Source organism: Papaver somniferum, unplaced genomic scaffold (genome assembly GCF_003573695.1).
Source record: "Papaver somniferum cultivar HN1 unplaced genomic scaffold, ASM357369v1 unplaced-scaffold_84, whole genome shotgun sequence".
NCBI lineage: Eukaryota > Viridiplantae > Streptophyta > Magnoliopsida > Ranunculales > Papaveraceae > Papaver > Papaver somniferum.
In genome coordinates, this window is record NW_020651415.1 from 1,798,622 (window position 1) to 1,821,370 (window position 22,749).

General features: G+C 36.3%; 1 protein-coding gene and 2 long non-coding RNA genes across 10 annotated transcripts; 1 reads left to right on the plus strand and 2 right to left on the minus strand.

The window, feature by feature from the left end:
- Nucleotides 1-2,447: 2,447 nt before the first annotated feature.
- On the minus strand, nucleotides 2,448-4,417 carry LOC113345852. Its single transcript, XM_026589511.1, has 2 exons — nucleotides 3,828-4,417; nucleotides 2,448-3,723 (listed from the first exon to the last, which is right to left on the minus strand). Exons 1-2 carry the CDS (start codon nucleotides 4,389-4,391, stop codon nucleotides 2,626-2,628), a joined length of 1,662 nt encoding a protein of 553 aa, XP_026445296.1. The 5' UTR covers nucleotides 4,392-4,417; the 3' UTR covers nucleotides 2,448-2,625.
- Nucleotides 4,418-10,185: 5,768 nt separating this feature from the next.
- Nucleotides 10,186-19,007, plus strand: LOC113345842. 7 transcript variants are annotated; one of them, XR_003358320.1, is made up of 11 exons: nucleotides 10,186-10,560; nucleotides 10,921-11,083; nucleotides 11,195-11,381; nucleotides 12,564-12,616; nucleotides 13,150-13,358; nucleotides 14,934-14,987; nucleotides 15,079-15,171; nucleotides 15,395-15,975; nucleotides 16,149-16,386; nucleotides 16,500-16,619; nucleotides 16,946-17,526. It is a non-coding gene; the product is annotated as an uncharacterized LOC113345842 (long non-coding RNA). The 7 variants fall into 7 exon arrangements; XR_003358319.1 differs by lacking the exon at nucleotides 12,564-12,616 and adding an exon at nucleotides 18,824-19,007 and having other exon boundaries at nucleotides 10,188-10,560; nucleotides 16,946-17,280; XR_003358318.1 differs by lacking the exon at nucleotides 12,564-12,616 and adding an exon at nucleotides 18,314-18,791 and having other exon boundaries at nucleotides 10,188-10,560; nucleotides 16,946-17,280.
- Nucleotides 19,008-20,000: 993 nt separating this feature from the next.
- Nucleotides 20,001-22,536, minus strand: LOC113345963. Of its 2 annotated transcripts, XR_003358342.1 has the most exons (3): nucleotides 22,286-22,536; nucleotides 20,833-21,218; nucleotides 20,001-20,602 (listed from the first exon to the last, which is right to left on the minus strand). It is a non-coding gene; the product is annotated as an uncharacterized LOC113345963 (long non-coding RNA). The 2 variants fall into 2 exon arrangements; XR_003358341.1 differs by having other exon boundaries at nucleotides 20,833-22,536.
- Between the last annotated feature and the right edge of the window lie 213 nt (nucleotides 22,537-22,749).

A 22,749-nucleotide genomic window follows, 5' to 3' on the forward strand; every position in this document is an offset into this window, starting at 1 on the left:
ACCTGACATGGACTGCTAATCTAACTGCTAGATTAGCACACCATAGGACTAAGCCTTATGCCAGGCCTAGAAAAGGCTCAAGCCCACCCTATAGCCAGTGGCTAGCTCCGCCATTGTCCTGAAACATCCAATGTCGGCATTGAAACTATTAACCTCAAGTACCAGAATAATCAATCTCACGACAAATTAAATTGATTCTATTTAATAATACTACCTTCATTCTTGGGAAAGAGTTACTACAGCTTTCTTCAACTTTGTCTGAAAACAAGCTAGATTTAATAAAAAGAACAAAGACTATAGTAACTTCAAAGATGGAGGTGGATGGTGTTCGGCGGTGGTGTTATTTTTCTGGATCAAAGATGGAGGTGGTGGTGTAGACTATTTGTTGCAAATCTAGATGAAAACTTTAATGGAGACAATATCTTGCGACTGCTTGTCTGGTGAATTTTTTTTGTTCTTCCATTATTCTTATTTCTGCTAAAGCTTTTTGTCAGCTCTGTATTCTTATTCTTCGACTAGCTAGTAACCAGGATTCAAAAAGAAGTGAGAAGGGTCATATACACTGTGTTAGGAATGAAGCAAAATAATGGATACTGATTGGAGTTGAAATTTATTTAAAAAAAATTTGGAGTTGAAATACCATCATCTCTTCCCAAGAAATTATTTTAATTTCTTTCGACTCTCACCTCAGACCGAACACCCTCTCGTTCACGGATGGAGATATCATCTCTTCCTTCTCTATTCCTCCACCCACCCGTCCTTGAGATGTTCCATAAAATGTATATTCGTAAAGTTATGTGTAAGTACTTAACTGGATTAGGATAATAGGTCATTCGACTATTTCACAAGGGTATTTTAATAAATAAATTAAGCGTTCAAAGTCAGTCTACAATCATATTACATCAACATCATGTTCTATGACCCAAACCCTAATATCACCACAAATATATGATCCTTTTACAAAATATCTCAAAAATAAACCAATAATTATAATATTTTATGCATATTATAACATGCTTTCTTAATATCTCAAAAATAAACCAATAATTATAATATTTTATGCATATTATAACATGCTTTCTTAACATCTCAAAAATAAACCAATAATTATAATATTTTATGCATATTAAACATGCTTTCTTAACGTACAAACCAGAACTTACAGGATAATTATACGATTAATGTAACTGTAACGTACATTGTTGTTGAAAGGAAAATATTGTATGTTTATAAAACAATTGCAGCGTGTGGATTGGTCTGCATTGGCCACTAGGCATTATTGTAACTGTCGAAAGACTGCCGGACGGGCTTAATTGGCCCCCACCCACTTGCAATTGGTACTCCAATAACGCAAGCAAAAACTTAAAATACTACTCACCGAGTTCTTACCCTCTTAATGTGGGACTAGCTTCATAGAATACTTATTTCATTCCCAACCAAAACAGTGGTCTAAGGGTATCTAATATTGATAAAATTACTTAATTATCTTTTCCCTAATAATAACTAAAACTGACCGTTTTGGTTCTTGATCAAAACTTTATTCTTTTCATTCTACCAATAACCAAAGCCCTTTCGTCCCGAGCTAGATAGGGTAGGGCTAGGGATATTATCTCGTGAAGATTCTACCTCATAAATAATATGGCAAAGTTTTTATGCCTGCTCGCCTGCTTGAGCAACCTGTACAGAGACAGTAGTATATTGTCACATTTCATGTGGCGTTCATTTTGGTACAGGGGATGGAGTAGTCACCAAATCAATGGAATTACGCAGTCGCGATCATTAAGGTGGGTATACCCATACCCCTTCCTGAGTTGCAGGGCTACAAGGGAGAGTTCCCCTTCCACGATCCTGGCGGAGGCCCCCCTTCACAATATTCCAAGATGGTTTCACATATTCACAATTTCGAAGGGTAATAATTGGTACCTTCCTTATAGATAGGCACATAAACTAAACGGGTCTTTCTCGAGGATGAACATGGGACGATGCTGAAGAGGTAACCGATTTGTCGTTCGCCGCGCTGGGCGGAGAGCCAACCAGCACCCAAGAACCGAACACCACTCATACGCCAACACGTATTATCCATCAAGAAATAACCGTTTCCAGTAGAGCAAGCCAGACAATCCATTAAGGGCAAGGCGAGCACGAGCACCAGAGAAAAGTTGTTCCAAGCGAACACGTTGTGCGTGAAAAAATCAACCCTTACTTATTTTTGTGAATGACAAATTAAATCAAAAAATTTGTAATTGTTGAATTGCAGTAACACAGTTGTCATGGTATTTTTATGGCCGAGCATGACGAGTTTACATATCTAGTTTTAGTCGTCAAGGTTGTAGCTAGAATAAATAGCGTGACGATTTTTCAAAGAGTTTTGCTTCTGAAAGTAACATTCACAGAGTCGTCATGGTCTTCATCCATAAACCTTCGCGACTAGTGATGTAGTTTGAATAGTCGTTGAAGTTTGGATAAATATTTAAATATCATAGAAGAATACAGAACAGTTATACTGCGATTTCGATTACATTAAAAGTATATGCTTCCTTAAGACAATAGAAGTAAAATTTAAAAGCTTACGAAACAAGAGCTTTAACCTTCCTGTTAACACGAGAAAACTGGTTACATCCAACTTCAAATTGGTAGCAGTTTCCCTTCAGATGTTGCCACGTAAGCAAATAAACCAATAATCAATAAAGCCACTTTTCCAACAGCACTTGCATCCATAGTGAAGAGCTCTTTCAAGTAGTTAAAGGCGGTAAGGTGCTTCTTGTGTAGCTTAATCATCCTTGATACCACATTCCAGACTAATAGGACAATTCCGCAGAGACAGAGCATCCCAAAGTATATACTGACTGAAACTCTTGCCGGACCTTCTATATAGAAATCTGGAGTCAAAGACCATAAAACCTCCAAATAACCGATGGAAATACATCCAATTGAAATGCACAACAACATAACAAGAATTCTGTTTTGAGCGACAGATTTATCATGCACAAACCCACAAATTACCGCAAACACGATCGTCAGCGACAAAGAAAACGCAATTGTGTTAACAAGCATGTAAAGTACGTAGATTTCAGGGTATTTATAAGCCATTATAGGGAATCCCGCATATCGTATTAGATGAGGGTAAAAATTGCCACCACCAGCACTATTATTGTAGTCTGAATTATTGTAGTTTGAAATAATAGCACTCGTGTAATTATTCCAAATTAAACCTTTCACTGTGTTGTCATCATTAGCAATCTGTTCTACTAGGCTATCAATAAAACCCTTGGTATCATTTGAATAATAAGGCAGGTTCTTTTGAGAGTTAGAAACCAAGCTGCTGGATGTATAGTCGCCAAATATACGATAACTATAATAAGAAAATTTAACAGTGTCATCATAAAAGTCAACTTTGGAGTCATCTTGCCAAACCCCGCCTGGTGGGTTTAATGCGGCTTGAAAGGCGATTTGTCCAATCAATGTTGCCACCACCAATAACGCGTTTACCCTCTCCGCATTATCACGCTTTCTAGGCGATTGCGTATTCACTTCTTTATGATTCTTCTTTTCTGACAAAGTTTCATTAGCAAGCATTTTGGTGTTTCCAAAGGATTTATGAAACCCAATTTCCAGCTCGTTTCTCTCAGCTTGAGATAACATATTCAAGGCCTTCAGGCCCAAGTTGCTTAGTGCATCGATATCGATCCTAATTTTATTACTATGCAGTAAATAATTTACTATCTGAAAACACGATAAAGTTGATCAATTACAAAATACACGTGTTGTATATATTAACCATGATGAAAACTTTTTTCACTAACTCATAAAAAGAATTTTGAAGATACCTCGATTTTTCCCATTTCTGCAGCGAGGTGCAAGATTGTGTTGCCATCGTTGTCCTTTGAGTCGATAGAAATAATATCCGGGTCTGAATTCCGTGAAAGAGCCAGCTTATCTACCAATAGCTCAAGTGTTCCAACACTACTGTTACTTTTAATACAGAAGTGTAGTATGGTCTCACCATTTTGATCGTTCTTTTGGTGAATAGCGTTGGGTCTTTCTTTCACTAGTAAATTCATGATCTCAACTCGATCTTTCATTGCTGCTAGATGGAGAGGTGTTTTTCCATCTTTATCTTGAAACATACAAGCTTCAGGTTTGGCCTTGAGCAACAATTTCACCATCTGAAGACTTGTTCCCGCTGAAGCAAGGTGAAGTGGAGTAAATCCTTGCATGTCTACTTTTAGTGCAAGGTCAGATCTCACAGAAAGGATTTTTTTGACAAACTTGATGTCCCCAGATATAACTGCGGTGTGTAATTGAGTTCTACAGAAACTAGTGAACACTTCATCTAGACTATTAAGACGTGAGTCACCACACATCTCATGGCAATAAACAAAAACAGACATTTCTGATAGCCTCTCAATTTTTTCCCTATCTGTTAAGTATACTTAATGCATGTATTTATGTGTAGGTATATATATAGGAGAAATCAGCGTTATCTTCAAGTTAAGATCAGGAGTTTTTACATCCACCGGTTTAATGCCAACTAGGGCCATCCAAGACTAATCATATTTTACGGTATAACTGACCAAAACTAATATGCATGCTAAACTAAACGAGTTTGATTTGATCGGTTTAAACATATTAACCACTTGTATTATAGTATATAACCTTTTCATACGGCACTGGAATTAGACAAGTCAATGAAAATTTGACATTCAAGTTATCTCTTTCTTCGATAAATGATAAGAGTTCTTTATCAATGAAACTAAATCATATACGTAAATAACTACAGACTATTCTCCAACGACAAAACACGACAACAAGATTTATGTCCAGGCAGGAAGACCGGACACTCTAGGGTTCAAGTCTAGCCGGGGTCCATATTGAATACTAGACAGAAGCTATAACCGATGGGACTAGAAAACTACAGCGGGTGACAATTCAAAGTTATATTAGCTTCGAGTCAAGCTAGGGTCCAATAAAGACTAGTCCATGTGATAGGGACTTGGAAGACTGACAGCAGTAGTGTATCATCAACGCATGACTAGGAATTTACTTCGTGTACTTTTCATTGCAATAGTTAGATTATATCTAACTTACGGTAAAATGCAGTTAATGGTAATTCTACCAAAATTAACGATAAAGTAGAGTGATTGATTTACTTGATAAATGGACTTAATAGGCCTGCTGGAAGGTAAGGCATTATTAAACCCATATGCGAGTTGTTGGAGTAGTCGCCTTCCTTTGGATACATTGAATGGAAGTATTTTGACCCTTAACTGGCGAGAAGACACTGTCTCTACTCTCTAGCTATATAGCTGAAAACAGTGGCGGAACCAGAAAACGAATGTTGGGATGGCTTGAAAACAAATTGGCTTGACTTGGACTGGCTTAAGCCTATTGTTTAGGCTTGATTTTTTGTAACCAAAAGGAAATGCACTACAAAATGGAAGCTTTTCTTGGACTTAGGGCTGGCTTAAGCCAGCCCTAGTCACAACATAGATCCGCCACTGGCTGAAAAGAAACTTATATATTAACCAACAACGATGTAAATAGGTTCCCATCGATGCATACACCATACTTCCTCTTGTACTTCGTAAACTATACCTTATCTTCTATTGTGGAGTACCCAGACATCTTCAAATCCTTGCCAAGAAACGCAAGCCTGAATCCATTTTTTCAAAATGTTGGAAATCCAGCATTTGGATAAGGGCCACCCTAGGGCATCCCCTGAGTACCTGCTATCGGCACCCCTACTCTGGATAGGGGCAACCATCTTCACATTTCAAACTTAGAATTTTGGCGGGAAATTAGCTTTCACGCCTGGCAGTTTAGGGTTCAGATTTTTGAGGAGTTTTATGGAGATTCAATCACTGGAAATTGTTACGATGGGCTTCCTAGAGCTAAACAGGATCCGTGAGTGTGTTTTGATCGATTAACTTGGGCTGGATAAGTTATGAGAAGAGAACAAAGTTAAACAGGACAGTGATTTATTATCGGCTTTTGTGGAGAAAATATTCAAGGAAGTTACGTGTGAAAGTGCTGTCAATATTCTCCTAATATTCGTACACATCAATATGGAAAGTTAAGAGTAACTAAACGCGTAAAGAAGAGGAAAAATAGCAGATATCCGTGACCTGTAGTTGAAGAGAAGACTGAGACTTGAGGGAAAGAAAAAGGGAGATAAACTCGGATTTAGTCGAGTTATTTGGATCCTGTTGTGTATATAAAGGTGGGTTGGAAGTCAGAGGGGGTTTATCAAGAGTTTTGGGGTCGATAGAATCGGAGCAGAGGCTGGGAGAGACGAAGAAAATCAAGTAGCAGGCAAGTGTCATTGCTGCTGCTCGAGGAGGAAGAAGAAGAAGACGTAGAACAGGCGGTCAAAGACCGTCGTTCTTCAACAGTGCCAGCGGTGAAAAGTATCACTGTTTACTGCAGTACCCATGTATCGTTTATTTCTTGACATCTTCTGAGGGTCTTAGATTCACTGTTTTATATTATTTCACTCTTTTAATCATATTTTGAGAACATGATTAATATGAGTAGCTAAACCCCAACACTGGGATGATGGAGGAAGCCATTCTTCACGAATATGATAATTCTATTTAATTATTTTATGACTATTTGCACTATTTTAAATTGATTTATGATTTTTCTTGATTATTTGTTATTTTGTCTGATGATGTATGCTTAGTCCTAGAGATTTTTGATGCATCATGCTTATGATTTACATCTAATACTTTATAAAATGTATTTTTGGCAAAGAAAGAGTCGATATTTATAAGCTATAACTGTTTAGAATTATTAGTTGAACCATATGAGTATAAGAATTGGTGGAATCCTGAGTCTCAGTCTCCTGATCTTGTGACACATATTTTGTATATATTTTTATTTTTAAATCTTTACAAGTCCGAGCAACGAACTTTTACGTACCATTAAATTATTACATCAGCAGGTAGCCGAAATTTGCTTTAATGGAGTTTTTGTTTTATGCCGAACTTTTATTCTAGAGTATACATAGTAATGTTCGGTTTCAAACATAAATTTTCGACAAAATTGAACTCAAGACAAGAGTTCTTACAGTGAAGTTCGGTTAGGAGAATAAACCGTACTCAACATATGTGTTTGAAAAGTAGAGTTCGTGAGATGAAAAATTTCAAACTAATTAACCTAACTAATCAAACTCAACAAATTGGTTTTCAGAGATGGGTTTGGTTAGCCATTTTTTTTTTGCGAACCAACTGAACTCAGCATTTGTTGTTGTATACAAGAGTTTGGTCAGGGGACAAAATTTTTCAACTAACCTAACCAACCGAACATAACATATTGGTTTTAGAGAGGAGTTCGGTTAGAAATTTATTTTTTTTGTGAACCAACCAAATTCAGCATTTGTTGTTCTATACAAGAGTTCGGTTAAGAGACAAAATATCCAACTAACCTAACCAATTAAACACAACATATTCGTTTTCAGATAGGAGTTCGGTTATAATTTTTTTTTTGCGAACCAACAGAACTCATCATTTCTTGCTCCATGCAAGAGTTCGGTTACAAAAACAAAATCGTAATAGCCGAATTGTTCGTCGTGTTCTTGGTTTCAGAATGTTCGGTTAGCAAACTAGTTATTTTTTTTAAAATTATTCCAAACCGGAAATGCTACTGTAAATTCCATTTAAACCCCAATTTTGATGATTTCTACTCAATATTTTTAATCAAAAACGAATTAAAAGTGATGGATTTTTCAATCGAACGAGAAACGTCATGGAAAGAGGGAAGAAGAAGAGAAGATTTATTTACTTTTCAAAACTAAAAATTTCCGGTGCATCTCCTCTCCTCTCCTCTCCCTCACTATTTGTTTTTATTTCTGGTGTTTTTAATTTTGGTAAATATTATTCATATATGATTAGGTTTATGTGATTATTTGGATAGTTTCAATTTATATTCGGATAAGATATTCTCATAACTTTAGGACACCCTTATAAATATAGGGAAGTTGGCCTAATCAAGTCATGGTCCCTCAAAAAAAGAATGGTCTCCAAAAAATTATTCGTATTAGGATGGTGGTCGTTTGGGCAATGAATGTACCACGGGCCGTTTATCTAGAGCCAAATGGTTTTTTTAATACCATGTAACTTTGTTTTATCACGAAACATTTAATGTAGGTATTGGAATTATTAACCTCAAGTACGAGAATAATTAATCTCACGACCGGTTAAACTGTTTTTAGTTGGGCCGACCGACCGGAAGGCTCGAAAGTAGGTGTGTTCAACGGACGGACGGTTGCCGATTAGGGATCTTTCCCGTCCAAACAGTTAAAATTGCGGGTTTGGAAAATCCGACCGTGTCCGACCTAATCACCCGCGGATTTCACATCCGCGGATCAACGGGAGTTACGGGTCGGATGCAGATTAACTACGGATTTAGTCCGAAAAAAATCCAAGTTGCATTTGTGCTGGTAATCCTATTGTTGTTGTTGAAGTGTTAACTGTCTACAATCAAAAAACACTCAAAAATGTCGAAATTCACTTGACGAAATCAAAAAACAAGACAAAGGGTTTCTTTAGTCAGTTGGTGATTATACCTTGGAGACATCAGAAATCCATTCAGTGGAGTAGATGAATCTTAATTGATGGAAATTTCTCAACACCATCAATAAATTGCAGTATAATTTTTAATAATTCAACAATCAGTGGGTAGTGGAGTAGATGAATCTTAATTGATGGAAATTGAAGTAAGAAATTGATTACCTTGGAAACGAGATGAAAAATCCTGGGTTTGAGCATAACGAACAAACACGGAGAACCGATTTCGTCTGCTACGACCACCAAATGAGACTGGGTTTGAAATTGAGATTAGATTTCCTGAGAAGGTACTAGTAATTTTAGAAGTGGGTTTGTGCAAATGATTCCACCTTCTTGTTGTTGTAATTCCACCTCTCTCCCACCCTCGAGGCTGAAACAATCACAGCTCCTCCTCCTGCCATTTTGACTCCTCTAGGTTTCACAAAGATACATAATTCCCATATTATTCCTAATAATTTAATTAAATTTTTTAACTGTCCTACGCTGGGATACTCCGCGGTTTACATTGTTTAACTACAATCGCACCCGCACCACATGCGGATTTAGGGTTTTCACCCGTGTCTAGTTTAGGGCTGCACATAGATCGGTACAGTCCGGGTTTCTTATGAATCTGTATCTGGAATTGATCGGTACCTCATTTTGAGGACCTGTACTTGTACCTGTACCGGTACCGGGTTTTTATCGGTGATTTTCATATACAAGAAAATGATAGAAACTATGGGGAAAAAATTGCACAAGAGAAACAAACACCTCTTGGGATCTAATTACTGACATGTCTTTGAACCCTCAATTCAATCCACAAAAAGCTATCCCAAGTATCCAGTTTACAGTCGAGATCCCCAAATTGAACTCAATTTCATACTACGACTAACCAATTCCATATTCTGTACAAACAATCAATATCGAATCTAAAACGGGTGGTGACGGCAACTGCAACTACTTGAAATTCCAAAGAAAATGCTCGGAGAAGGTTGAGGATGAAATCCCCTTTTTGCAACTTCACAGGCTGATTCTGATTTCGGGAGTAAAAATTGAAACCCTTCTGTTCGTTTCTTCCACCTGATCTTCTAAATGCAACTTCCAAAAACCATTTAATCAAGATACAGATCAACTAACCAAGCCTTCACTTCTACTGATTTCACCCTCAAGAGCTTGTCCATATAAACACCATTTACCATTCACTGAGAAAGTAACACCATTTTGCCAATCGACAGCTGCTTGGAGTGAGATCTACTTCTCTTTTAGTATGAACAGAAGATGTTGCTGCAATAAAAAAAAATGGGCATTTCTTTTGTTCTGATGAGAACAAAATAAAGATAACGAAGAAAAAGAGAGAAAGAAAAATATATGGGGCGGTGATAGAGATTTATCCTTAACCAAAAATCAATGGCTCAGATTTATTTCTAAAGATTTCATCAAAGGTTCATATTCACCGGTTTTTTAGGTACCAGTTCGGTCGGGAATCTTAGCAGAACCACTATGTGTACCTCTATACACCGGGTTTGAAAATGAGAACCATTACCTGTACTTCCTTAATCGGTTTTAGTCCGATACCGGTTCTTTTTTATCGGTTTTGGTTCGGTTCCTGTGCAGTCTTAGTCCGGCCCATAGATCTTACGGATTGAATTTCATCCGTGATTTTACGAACATATACAGATAAAATCCGCGGTTTCGATTTTATTGCACACCACTAACCCCGAAAGATCCATAATGTGGGAAAGGCCTTTTCTTTTGTCAAATGAAACCTAACATAAAATTTCAATTTTATAAAAAGATTTGATAATTCCGTCCGTATTCTCGTTTCTTACTCACCACCACCAACTTCCTCCTTCAGTTTCGAATTCTACCGTCCACCTCCAGCAACACCATCACCACCATTACAGATTTCTTTTTAACATTAGTTCAGTTCTATTTTAATTCATACCAGTTCAATTGGATTTCAGTGCATGCCAATTTCGATTCCGATAATCCCCACCATCACTACCAGCACCAGGTACATAACCATCATTTTTTTAATTACAATCTATAATAATAATACAAACGCAATTCAATTTCCAACCAATTTTTGAATGGGTATAGATTTAATGGTTTTTATGAAACGAACCTTTGATTGAACTGACTGGTAATTTTTGTTTAGTTGTGTAAAATACTTCTTTTTCATGCACCTTCAACTATTTGAGAAAATACCCCAATAAAAACTTATGTGAATATCTAACTGGTTAATCTGAATATCAAACTTATGTGTGTAGATTTGATTAGATTCCACCGGTTAATTTGCTCACTATGTATTGCTTGATCTCCTCGTATTATCAAACAGGATATAGCATCTGACTTCTTGTAAAATTCTTTTCAGGTGATGAAAAGCACGATCATTTGAACAATCTGGAGAACGCAGCTGATAATCTACATCTCTTTAAGGAAGATTTGCTGGACTACAACAGCCTATGTGGTGCAATTGCAGGATGCAGCAGTGTTCTTTATGCTGCCAGTGTACAACTCCTGTGTCTGATCCTGAGGTGGGAGTTTCTAGGGTTATATAATGGTTCTGATTGGAAAATTTTCATCATGGGTTAACATGTTTTATGTAGAGAGATTTGGTACGTTACATTCTGAATGGGTTGTTGCAGGTTAAACTGATTGAGCCTGCTGTCAAGAGTACGCTTAACGTACTGAAGGAGTGTACCCAGGCTAAAGTGAAGAGGGTTGTGGTTGTGTCATCTCGTGCTGCTGCTATTTGGCACCGTAATTGGCCAATTGATCAACCCATTGATGAGTCTTGTTGGTATGACAAGGAACACTTGAATACCAATTAAGGTATGCTCTTACCATCTTCTGTTAGCTTGACACCCTTGAAGTACATGCAATGAGCTTTAAAATGTATAAATTTTAAACTACTCTCAGTCGTCACTTTCCTTGAGATTGACTTCATCATGTATGTGTGTAACCGAAGGTATGACTGTCATATCCCAAAATATGTGCTCTAAAGTTCTGCCCTAAGCTTCACACTTTTACCCGTTTTGATGATTGTATACATAGGTTGAGTACTGATATGCGATTGAAAATGACAGGCACCGAGATGACCTGCTCAATAATTGATTTTTATGGTTTACTGAATGACATAGCAAGTGACTTACGGCCTCTAATCGATTTAGCCTCGTTGTGGTGTCATTAGTGGTTGGTCTTGAAATTTGTTGACAGTTGTTCTATAATGTTCTGGAAATTGGTGGGTACAGTGACATCTATAGGGAGAATTCCTCTTATGAGAAAGCTTTAGGTGGACTCAGGATTTAAGCTACTATAAAGTAGTTACATGGAAATGAAAATTCAAAGTATGGGTAAATTAGGGCACTAAGCATTTTGGTTATGTTTGATTTTAAAATAAGCTAGCTACTGGTAGATTGCCATGGGAAGTTTCGAAGGCAATCAATGCTTTTTGCTTTCCTCTTTTCGTGAATCTTATTAGAAATGAGCAATAGTTGGGCCGAGCGAAGCGAGGGAGGACCTTTGTATGCCACTTTTTTTTTGTAAATTATAAGTCATCAATTGACACAAAAAGATTGGATTTGGTGTCCATGGTTGGTCTCTTTTTTAGACCAAAAAGCCTTCTTATAGCTGATTTTTTTTTCAAACTAACTTAAAGGTCGCGGGATCGAGTCCCGGCCACCTCCTTTCTTCTTTTGCTTCCTTTTTCTTTTTCCTTCTTCTTCATTCTCCTTTGTCGTTTTTTCTTCTTCGCCTCTTGTTCCCAAACTTCAACTGAGAGATTCCAACAAAGAAACGCCACCTCCACCTCGCCGCACCACTACCACCATCACCATCGCCACAACCAGATCTATTTCATCTTTCAAGTTAATTCCCCTCTTAATATTGAAATTGGGAAATTTCAGTGACGTAATTTGAGGTTCTATTGATGAAGATGGTTGTTCAATTGATGATAAATGAGTTGGGGTTTCATCTTCTTCATTAGGGTTTCAATTGATATACTTTAATCTGTAGAGAAGCAAATTGAAGCTGCAAATCAAGATGGGAAATTGATGAACGTACAGCTGGTGAATTCTTGATCCTTTTGTTTCTGTAAAGTTTTGTTTTGTTTTGTTTGTTAGGGTTTCCAAACTATTTTTGTCTGATCAATTAGAATCGTGAGCGGAATTTCTTAGATAATTCTCTAATATGCTTGGTTTGCTTAAACAACATGTTGAATCTGCTCGATTGAATACACATCTTGGCTTCTGTTTTGTTGAATTTGTTGGTGTGTGAATGGCTAGGTTCTCATGCTTCATTCTTTAGATAAGGCCGGCAACATATGCTAACGTTTACACTGTCCATCACCACCATATGGTTTCTCTTTCAAACTATTTTTTCTGATGCAGCAGCAATTAGAAATTAGAAAAGGCTAGGTGCGGTAGCATCTACATTACAAATTCCTAGTACGGTCTCATTGTCACTTTAGTTATGTATCGCACTTTTTGGCTCCTGGTTCTCTTTATCCCGTTTTTTCAACTGATGGAAATTTCATTTTATGTTCACTTTTCATCTCATTCTTTCGTAGTTTTCTTACGAATTTATTTTTTGGTATCTGCAGCAGCTTATGCACACATTATTGAGCTGGCGAGGCGTTGGGATGAGGATAGAAGTGAACTCTATAAAGTGCAACAGCGTAGGAAACTAGAGAAGAAAAATAATAATCTGGAGCTGAAGTGGTTTGTTCCTCAACGGATCTTAAAGCTCATCTTCGTAATTTGATTACACCTACAGATTTTAAAGGAACACGATGAATCTTCAAAGACATTGGTAAGAACTACTTCCAAAAATGGGTCAATTCCACGCCCTAAGTGACATTGGTAAGAACTATTAGATCCAGCATGAGTTAAAGTGCATGGGATGTCTATTGAGTTTTTACTTTCAGGCAGTTTTTATCCTTTTGGTGTTTGGTGTTGGAACTTTAGCATACTATTTTATCCATGTTATGTAATTTAGGCTTTTTTTACTTGCAAAGTCATCCCTATATGGCTATATAGAGCATTGTCCGACCAGGAGTTCCGATCATCTGTTACTGGATTTTAGATTTTTGTTTGTTGTAGTTCTTAGTTATTTGACAAGATTCTTGCAAGCTACAAAGAAAGAATGTTATTGTTAGCAGTGAGGTTATGATAGTATGGATCCAAATCCAATAGGAATTGATCATGTAGTATTGTTGCTTGATTGTATACTAGCATCCGTGATGAATTCAAGTTTTCAACCTGATTTCACAACATGCTTTAGGTAAAATTGGTGATGGTTATTAGTTAGTGATGCTTCTATATTATGTCTGATGATCATCCCAAGCATAATGATAATGTGCCTACAGGTTGCAGCTTCTTTGTTGATGCAAATTTCTAGACTTAATATTTCTGTCTACTAGAATCGCATTGGTAGCTGGATAGTTTGTCACACGCGTGCAAAGAAGTTGAGATTGTTTTTTTTTTTTTTTTATGAATTTGATAAGCCACATTAGATTAGAAACGTTATCTGATTAAGTCAGCTTAGGGAAAAGTGGTGTTGTTGGATTGGAAATGTTGCATGTAATCTTCACTATTTGGGTTCTAGAAACTGTTCCATGTTTGGGTTGCTTGGGCAATCACCTCCTGGTGTTCATATATACCTCTCAGCAATTAAGTTCGATGTTCTGTCTATCAAAAAGGAAAGAAAAAGGTTTTGTTTGTAAAAGTCGTTTATTGTCAAGCTTTATCATATCATGCGAGGAAGTTGTGTACACATTTTTCAATTTTTCCTTTCTTTCTGAATTCTTGTGCATGAAATCTTTGTGAACTTTGGTTATTTGTATAAATGCCTAACAGAATTTTAGTAAGATGAATAAATGAAGTAGAAATGTGATAAAGGAATCTTAAATGGAATTACAGCTCTCTTAGGGTTCTATTTTTCTCCATGATCCGTAATGGAGCCACTGTCCTAGAAACGCAACGTGCTTATTTAGAGGACTAGTATAGTAACTTAAAAACATGTACTGTCTGAAGGAAGGTTTAATTGGTAGAAGGGGACCCTATATACATCCGCCAACAGTGTACGCGTCTGTCGGTCTTGATGTCCTATACTAGCAGTACCATTATATAGTAGGATTATGTTTTTGACTACATTGAGATGAATCCAAATTAACAAGTTGCTAGTAATGGTGCACAATGCTGCATGTGAATGGTTTTTGCATCAAAATGTACGCAGTAGTTTGCATTGGTTATGGGTTGCATCCTGTGCCGAAATGCCAAGGGACCATCAATGCCAGTAGTTTGCATTGGTTTAGGGAAAAAGATATAGTAGGATAGACCGCTGGCCTGGCCTGTATTTTACTTGTTTATACTGTCTACTTTGCAGGCTGTTCCTACGGTTTACACGGACATAAACAGTCACACTATCTAATCAAATCAGGTGTTGAATCTTTTTTAAGTCGTGTATCTAATTGTTCTGTTCTATTCTTGGTATTATTATTTAATCAATAGCTTATTCAAATATTCTGCAGTTTTCTGTAACAGAGCATTTCAGACACGCAATAGTTGGTCAACCTCATTCAGTACCCGGTGTATTCTTCTTTTACGATTTATCTCCAATTAAGGTAAGCGATACATGGACAACTAAGTACATAATTATTTTGGAAGAAACAAACAAATCACAGTACAAAATAAAAAATATAGGACACTGTTATCGTTCCCGAACCTACCGGGCTTCTAGAATTTTAAACAATATTGGGAAGCATATTTACTTTTAAATTTTAATGCTTGAAATACCAATTTCGAGTATTGGTGTCTCTTTAACTAATTAAATAATTTCCCGATCAGCTATTTGTGGCCTGGCAAACTTCTACGGTATAGGTACTGGGTAGGACATCGGTTTAAGGAGCCTATTCGCTGATTGTCGTGCAAACTTTAGTTTGTGAACCCATTTTTGCAGATGGACTCTTTACAAGGTTGTGGTTCAAGTTCTCATCCACGTCGAAGCCCAAGGCTAATTCAGCCAGCTCAACTTGAAGAGCTAACTGAGAGTGACACAAAAAAACAAAGGCAGTTCCCATTGCGACATGCTCAATACAAAGCAAGACAAGAGAGAATGACATAACATGAAAAGGAGGCGCTCAGTAAAAGAAGTCGTCTCAGTCGGACAACAAGTGATGCATCAACTGTCCGATCACATGACCATGAAGCCAATACAAGTATCATACCCCATCGAAGCCCTAGAATTGAACTGCAACAGAAAGAGCTTCAATTAGAGATGCTTCGTATTGCAAAAAGGGATAAACAAAGTTCAATGAGTGAAAATTAAAAACAGGAGATCCTTACAAAACGCCGTGAATCTTATGCAATGCAAAGACTAAAAGCTGGTGTTTCAGCAAATAATGAGCACAGAGCTGGACCAAGTAGTGGTAAGTTTTTATATTTCTTTATAGATGTTTATATTTTTATGTTAGTTTAATGTTTCCTTGCGTCCATGATATAAATGTAATAGTAACAATGGATGATGAACGAAGGACAAACATGGATCTGTACATCCCAAGGTTACTGTTTAGTTAATGTCATAATTCTTTCTTGGATGCAGAAGATGAACAACTTTACGGCAACTCAATCCTCCGAGCCTCGTCGTAGCTCAAGGTTTCTCCAGCAAACTCAGCAGCCTTATGTTGTGGATATCGAAAAAGAAAGAGACTGTCAAGTATGCAGCAGCATTCATTCCACGCCGAAGTCCCAGATTCACTGAGCAAACTCAATGTCAAGATAATGAACACGCTGCTGAGGCATCCAGAAGGAGAAAGGGCAAAGCGGTTATGATATGCGAGGTCTACCAACTACTTCTGTTTGTTACTAACTAAAATCAAACTATAACGTTAAGTGCTCTCTCTATCTATCTATTTATCTCTCTGTTTTACTAAACAATATCCTCAACATTCAGGTTGTACCTATTTCTGGTAATGATGGAACTGAGAAGGAAACAGAAACACAAACAGCAACTAGCATTGAGACCGCGAAGGCATTATCTAAAGATTCCAGCGGAGGAGATTTTAGAAAAAGGGTATGTCTCTTATATTACATATACAATTTAAGTAGTCGGTATTGAGATAGAGCTTAAGTCAAGCTTCTTCAAATAAAAACTGAAGAGGAACTTAAGACCTGATTCACTGCCATTAGATGGTACTTGAGGAAAAGACTAACCTATGTTGTTAAAACTACACCTTGCATCTATTTTAGCTGCAAACAAACCCTCAATGAGTTTGTTTTGAGCCAACTGGATGCACCAAAATGTTATGGGGGATATGGAAACCAGGAGTGAAGTTGTGCATTGTTGTATTCCCGTCAAACACATTTAAGTTTATGATTTTTTTTTTTCGTGTTAAACAGCCTCGGAAGGAAACCAGGAGTGAAGTTGTGCGTTGTTGTATTCCTGTCAAACACGTCTTTAAGAGTTTGACGTTTAGTCTTAGATCTAAGCAAGAAGTAGAAGAAGATAGAGTTGCACGACGCGTACGAAATCATATGAACCAATCTTTGAGGCTACAAGAGTCACTTCTCGCAAGGCGTCGAAGTTCAAGAATTGAACAAGCTCGACTCATCCGAGAGAATCCGAGCTGTGATGGACTCGTTGATGTTCCCGTACGCGCTGATATACCCTTAACATTTGCCTCAAGCGGCTTCTTTGATCTACCAGGAGCAACTTCTTCAAGAGGAATTAAGAGGTAATCATTCAAATACTCAATTCTTAAGTTGTTGTTTTTACTAATTCTTAATCATTCCTCTGAAATAACGCTTCTTTGTATTTATGCTGTTAAATTTGATGTTAATTGGTGTCTGCTTTTGTTATTTTGTTATAATATCATAGGCCATATGTGAAGGAAAACTCAGATTTATCCAACATGTCATTTATATGGTAGCATGATAGATGATAATTAGTTGATAACTGATATTATTTGAGACATTTTACCTGATTTGTACAAGTTATGTAATTGGAATAAGAAATTTAGTAGTCCAATTTAACCTACAAATCTTATTTATAACTCTTGTACTGGAATTATGTGTTGTCAAAATTTTTTGGATATGCCAATGAGATGCTAGATGCTGGATCATTCTTCGAATTATAAGAAATTTTTGGTTGGCACTTAGTATGTTGCAGCCTATTTGTTTTCCTTTCTAGGTACTAAATCCATTTAGCTGATGTAATATCTTATGCAAACGAGTGATCCATAGGCTACTAAGATCACAATTGATGTTGCAGAAAACATGTGGTCTTATAGAGTACCCTCTGAGTGTCTATAGGCTTTTTCCTGGTAGTGACATCTTTTGTTTATCACAATGCAGTATCTTCCCAAGTTTTGGATGCTGTAAATACACACAATATGTTAGTCAAGGATGAGCTAACCTTCACATGGAAAACAGATTTTCAGTTGGAAAACAGATTTTACTTTCGACCATTACCTTTGTTTATCACAATTCTGCTGTAATTCTGTCACAAGTAGACTAAACTTTCGACCATTAGCTTCTAATTCTGTCATTATTATTTAGACCTCCGTTTATGAAAAGAGATACTTTCACTTTTTCAATTTGGCCTATTTTTAGGCTAAAATGAAAAAGTGAAAGTATCTTTTTTCCATACAGAGTATTTCTTAAGTTGGAGAACAGATTTTTAGTGGCATAAACTTTGTTTTTCCTTTATTTTATAAGTTGACAGCTTCAGTAACAAGTGTTGGGACTCTTTTTCTCCATGACGTACAGTTAAGATATCCCTCACGTAGACCTAATACTGCATGTCAGAGACGATGCCGTGCATCCGGTACAATGCATCAAAGGATTGTAAGGCGAGCCATGAATAATCTGCATCAAAGAAACTATCAGCATAGAAAACCCCAAACAAGTAATGAAGAAATACGATCTAATGCTCAGTTAAGTCCTGCTGTACTATCTAATGGACAGAGGTTTAGAAGAGCTGTGCATGAGATAAAATGGGTTTCTTGTGTTGGATGTAAAACATCATTATAATGTTTTACTCTCTATCATGGGAAACTAACTTAACTTTATTTGGTTTTTGAGTCGTCTAAGGGGGGTGAGTTGACACCTTATTAACCATGAGCGGTACCAGTAGTGATTTTCCTAGTTATGATCCTACTAGTTTGAGCTGATAGAAAAATATTGTCATTTTGTTCTAGTATCTTCTTTTTTTTCTTGCTCTATAAGAAGATTTCCTTAAACTTACTTAAGTTATTTATCTGGTTTTATTATGTCCAGTGCGCACTCTTCGAACTGATGTAAAGGAGTTCTTCCGGCAAGCCGGGTCTGATTATAGGATTCAGTTCTTAATCGTGATTTTAATTAATAGTTTTGAAAGTTCCAATTATACTAAATTGTGGATATATGGAATTGCAGGAGTACGTCCACTACAACAAAAAGTGTTATAGATCACACACTAAAAAGTCACAAAGTATGAACACTTGTGATCCTTTTAAGGCTAAAACTTAAAGACCATTAATATTATAGTGTTTATGATCTTAGATATAAAGACATGCCCATACATCTCATACATTTTAAAAAGTCTGATCCTACAACTGAGCATTTGACCTCATTCAATATTATTTTGTAATCAAAAATCTGTCTTCTGACACTATAAGAAAAGTCACTTTTAGTGGCAAAATATTGTGTCATGAAAACCAGTTTATTTGTTGTAAAAAGAATTTAGCGGCACAAAAAATTTCGTCACCTATAGCGAGTCGTTGAAAGTGTTCTGTGACATCCTTAAGAAATCGTCACCAATGTTTTTAATTAGCGACATAAGTTTTTTTGCCACAAAAACTATCTTTTCGTGAGCAAATAAAATTGACACTGTTCACTAATTTTGTGATGAATGTTTTTGTCACTCTAGGTATTTTTGGTGATAAAAATATTTTATCACTTAAAGTAGTTTTGGTGAGGAAAATATTTCGTCACAAAATAACTTATAGTGAAGAAACAAATTTGTCACATAAAATAGTTTTAGCCGCGAAATTCGTTCGTCTCAAAATGTACTTATAGTGAAGAAAAAAGATCGTCTCATAAATAATTTTAGCCGCAAAATTTATTCGTCTCAAATTATATTTATAATGAAGAAACAAATTCGTCACCTGAATAGTTTTAGCCATGAAATTTTTTCATCTCAAAAAAAATAATAGTTTAGCAGCGAAATGACTTTCGTCTCAAAATAAAAAATCAATAACAAAAATTTAATCGTCCCTAAAAAATACGTATAAAGACCAGTTAGGATCGTCTCTTATGGTCATTTCAATAACGAATAGAGACTCAACACTGTCCCCACCATATCCATTCTCAACATGCCAAACTAGTCTATATTACCACTGATGATTCCAATGAGATTTATTACACAAAAAATAAATATAAACAAATAAGCATTCCAATAAAGAAATAATATTAGTTGAATAAAAAATAATTAGCCATTAAAATAAGTTGTTGAAACAATATCCAAACTAAAAAATACCCGATAAATAAACTCTACGAATAAATAAAAAAACATTGTTGATCCAACATTAATGTGACAAGTAAATAAATAAAAAGATAATACCAAGACTAAAACATCAGTTGATCCATCAGCGGTACTGTTATTTAGCCCGAGTGTAAGCATCCGTTTCTGCATTTTTTGTGTGAACTTTTCATCATCTTCTTGCAGCTTTTTGATGATCTCATTTTGTGCGCATATTTGGTTAGCCTGCGCTTGAATTATATAAGCCTCCACTTGTATCATTGCTTGAAGTTCTTTGCTGTTATAATCAGCATTGGTTGTAGCACGTCGTCGTTTTCGCTTTATCCTCAGAGGGTGGTGGAGCTCCCTCTTCGCTGTCTCGCTGCAATAGCTCATTGTTCTGACAGGGACGGTGCTGATGGTGGCAGTGGCGGCTGCAATACCTTGGCAAAATGTAATTCCTTAAATGGAAGGTAGCAATGACCAGCACATAATGCAGGTTACCTTATTGTTCCAGAACTTGTGGGTTGCCTCTTGGTAATGGACTGGACTCCAATCTACATGGCAGAATGCATTATTAGTAGATGAAATAAGTACTTTAAAGCTCATTTCACATAGTGCATCCTAAGTGCGCCCAAAGAGACCCACTGGATCAATCTTTAATATAGTTAATCAAAATCCAGTTATCATTATAGTATTTGTACTTCACATATTAAGATGTTCAATAGGATACTTGTAAACCAAACTAAATGACATGTAAGTTTCCACGACCTTATATTCTACATACCACATTACCACGTTGAGGTTCAGAAGTCTCACACCATCCTTCATGTGTGCATCCACAACTCCTGACCAACTAATGAAGTGATTATCGCAGAAGTGGGCTGACTGAACTTGGGTTAGTAGTCATATATATAATCACTCTGAAATGTATATTAAATGCATGAAGACTAATCCAGTTCAGTTAGCATTAATAGTTTCACATAAAGTGTGGCACAGAGGTGTCTATCTATCCCCATCAGTTCTCTTGATGAGTGAGCGTATGGAAATTGTTCAAATGGAAATCACAGGCAGATATCTAACAGAATCAAACACCAATTTAGTGCGTCAGAAACAAACAAAATGTGGTATGGGAGTTGACATTGAGAAATGTCATGGTACAAAAGGGCTTACCTGCAAGAGAAAAAAAAGGTGCATCACTAAACTATTAAATTCGTTTTCATCAAAATATTCATCAAAGTATCATCACAAAGCATCATCCTTTAAGAAGCGGGGAGTAAATGACAAATGGAGAGTCCTAGATTTTTTACACTAAAAAAACGGTGGGTAAGGTCAAATGCATATTAACATTCACGAAAGCCAATTTCTCTTTATGTGTGGTTTTTATTCCCTTACCATGTCAACAGACTCAACACTCGTTATAGTCAAGGAAACCATAAGCTATAGTGTGACAGTTGGTACATTGATGATTCTTGTTATATTTAATCCAGCAATCACACCAGCATCTTGGTAACATGTCTATAAGTATGACTGAAGCATCATGTGGATGTACCATAATCTAACATAAATAATTTCGATTGAATAGAATGGTAGCTACCCAATTAAACTTACGAAAGTTTAGACAAACAACGTTATGTTCACTGAGACAACTTATCAAATAGTTCACCCACTAAAATCAAAGAAAACAGAAAACTTAATTTTGACATATTGAACTTGAAAACTTAAACTAAAATAGAAATACCTAATCAAAGTTTTAAATTGAAACTGACAATACAATAATGAAAAACAAAGTATGTTAAGGATTTCTGAAAAACAACAATAACAAATTATTTTAATTTCTTCAAACATTTCTTACTGCATCATCATGTAATATCACAGCTAAAGAACTTAAATATCACAAACGAGATCCAATAAATCATGTAATAAATTTACACCATGAATTAACCCAAAAATTACCCTCAATTGAACTAAGCTAGGAAAACTATCCACCAAAACCAATCAAAATTAAACAACTACCATTATCACCACAACCTTCGCAATTAGAATCAACACCACCACAAGTGCCAGATCACAATCACTATGAAATCATTAGATAGAACTAGGTTTAGTGATCAACAGAATAAATTTCATATTAAAAATCCAAAAATCAAAATCGAACATATAACAAAAAGAAAATAATAATTAAATCGATTGAGCTAATTAACACAGAAATTATTAAAGGGTTTCAATACAAATTGTACATGAAATTTGCAAAAAAAAAATCCCAAATCCACATTTTCTTTCTCTCTTTTTATTACTCAAAAGTGGAAGATGTTTTCCATGAATACCCTCTTTTGTTTGTTGGATCACAATGGATTAGTAGAAGTTTAACGATTGGTGAAGGTGATTCTGAAACTGTTTGTAAAGAAAAAAGGGAAGGAGGCGGCAGATCTCGACAAAGAGAGAGGGAGATTTGGGATAAGAGAGTGAGGAGGGTAAAACATTCGGAGGAGTAGGGTTACGATCAATTTTTTATTATGCTATCATCCTTTGATGTATTAGTATCTAAACCTCTTACATGCGTAGATGAAGATTACTTGGTTTTTATTCATCATAATCTGAACCGTTTATCTTGGGACCATAGGAATGGCTAAACAAGTGTTTGTAAAGTCCTTGTTGTCATGTACACCGTCATAGAGAACTATAAGTACAAGCATTCGTGAGG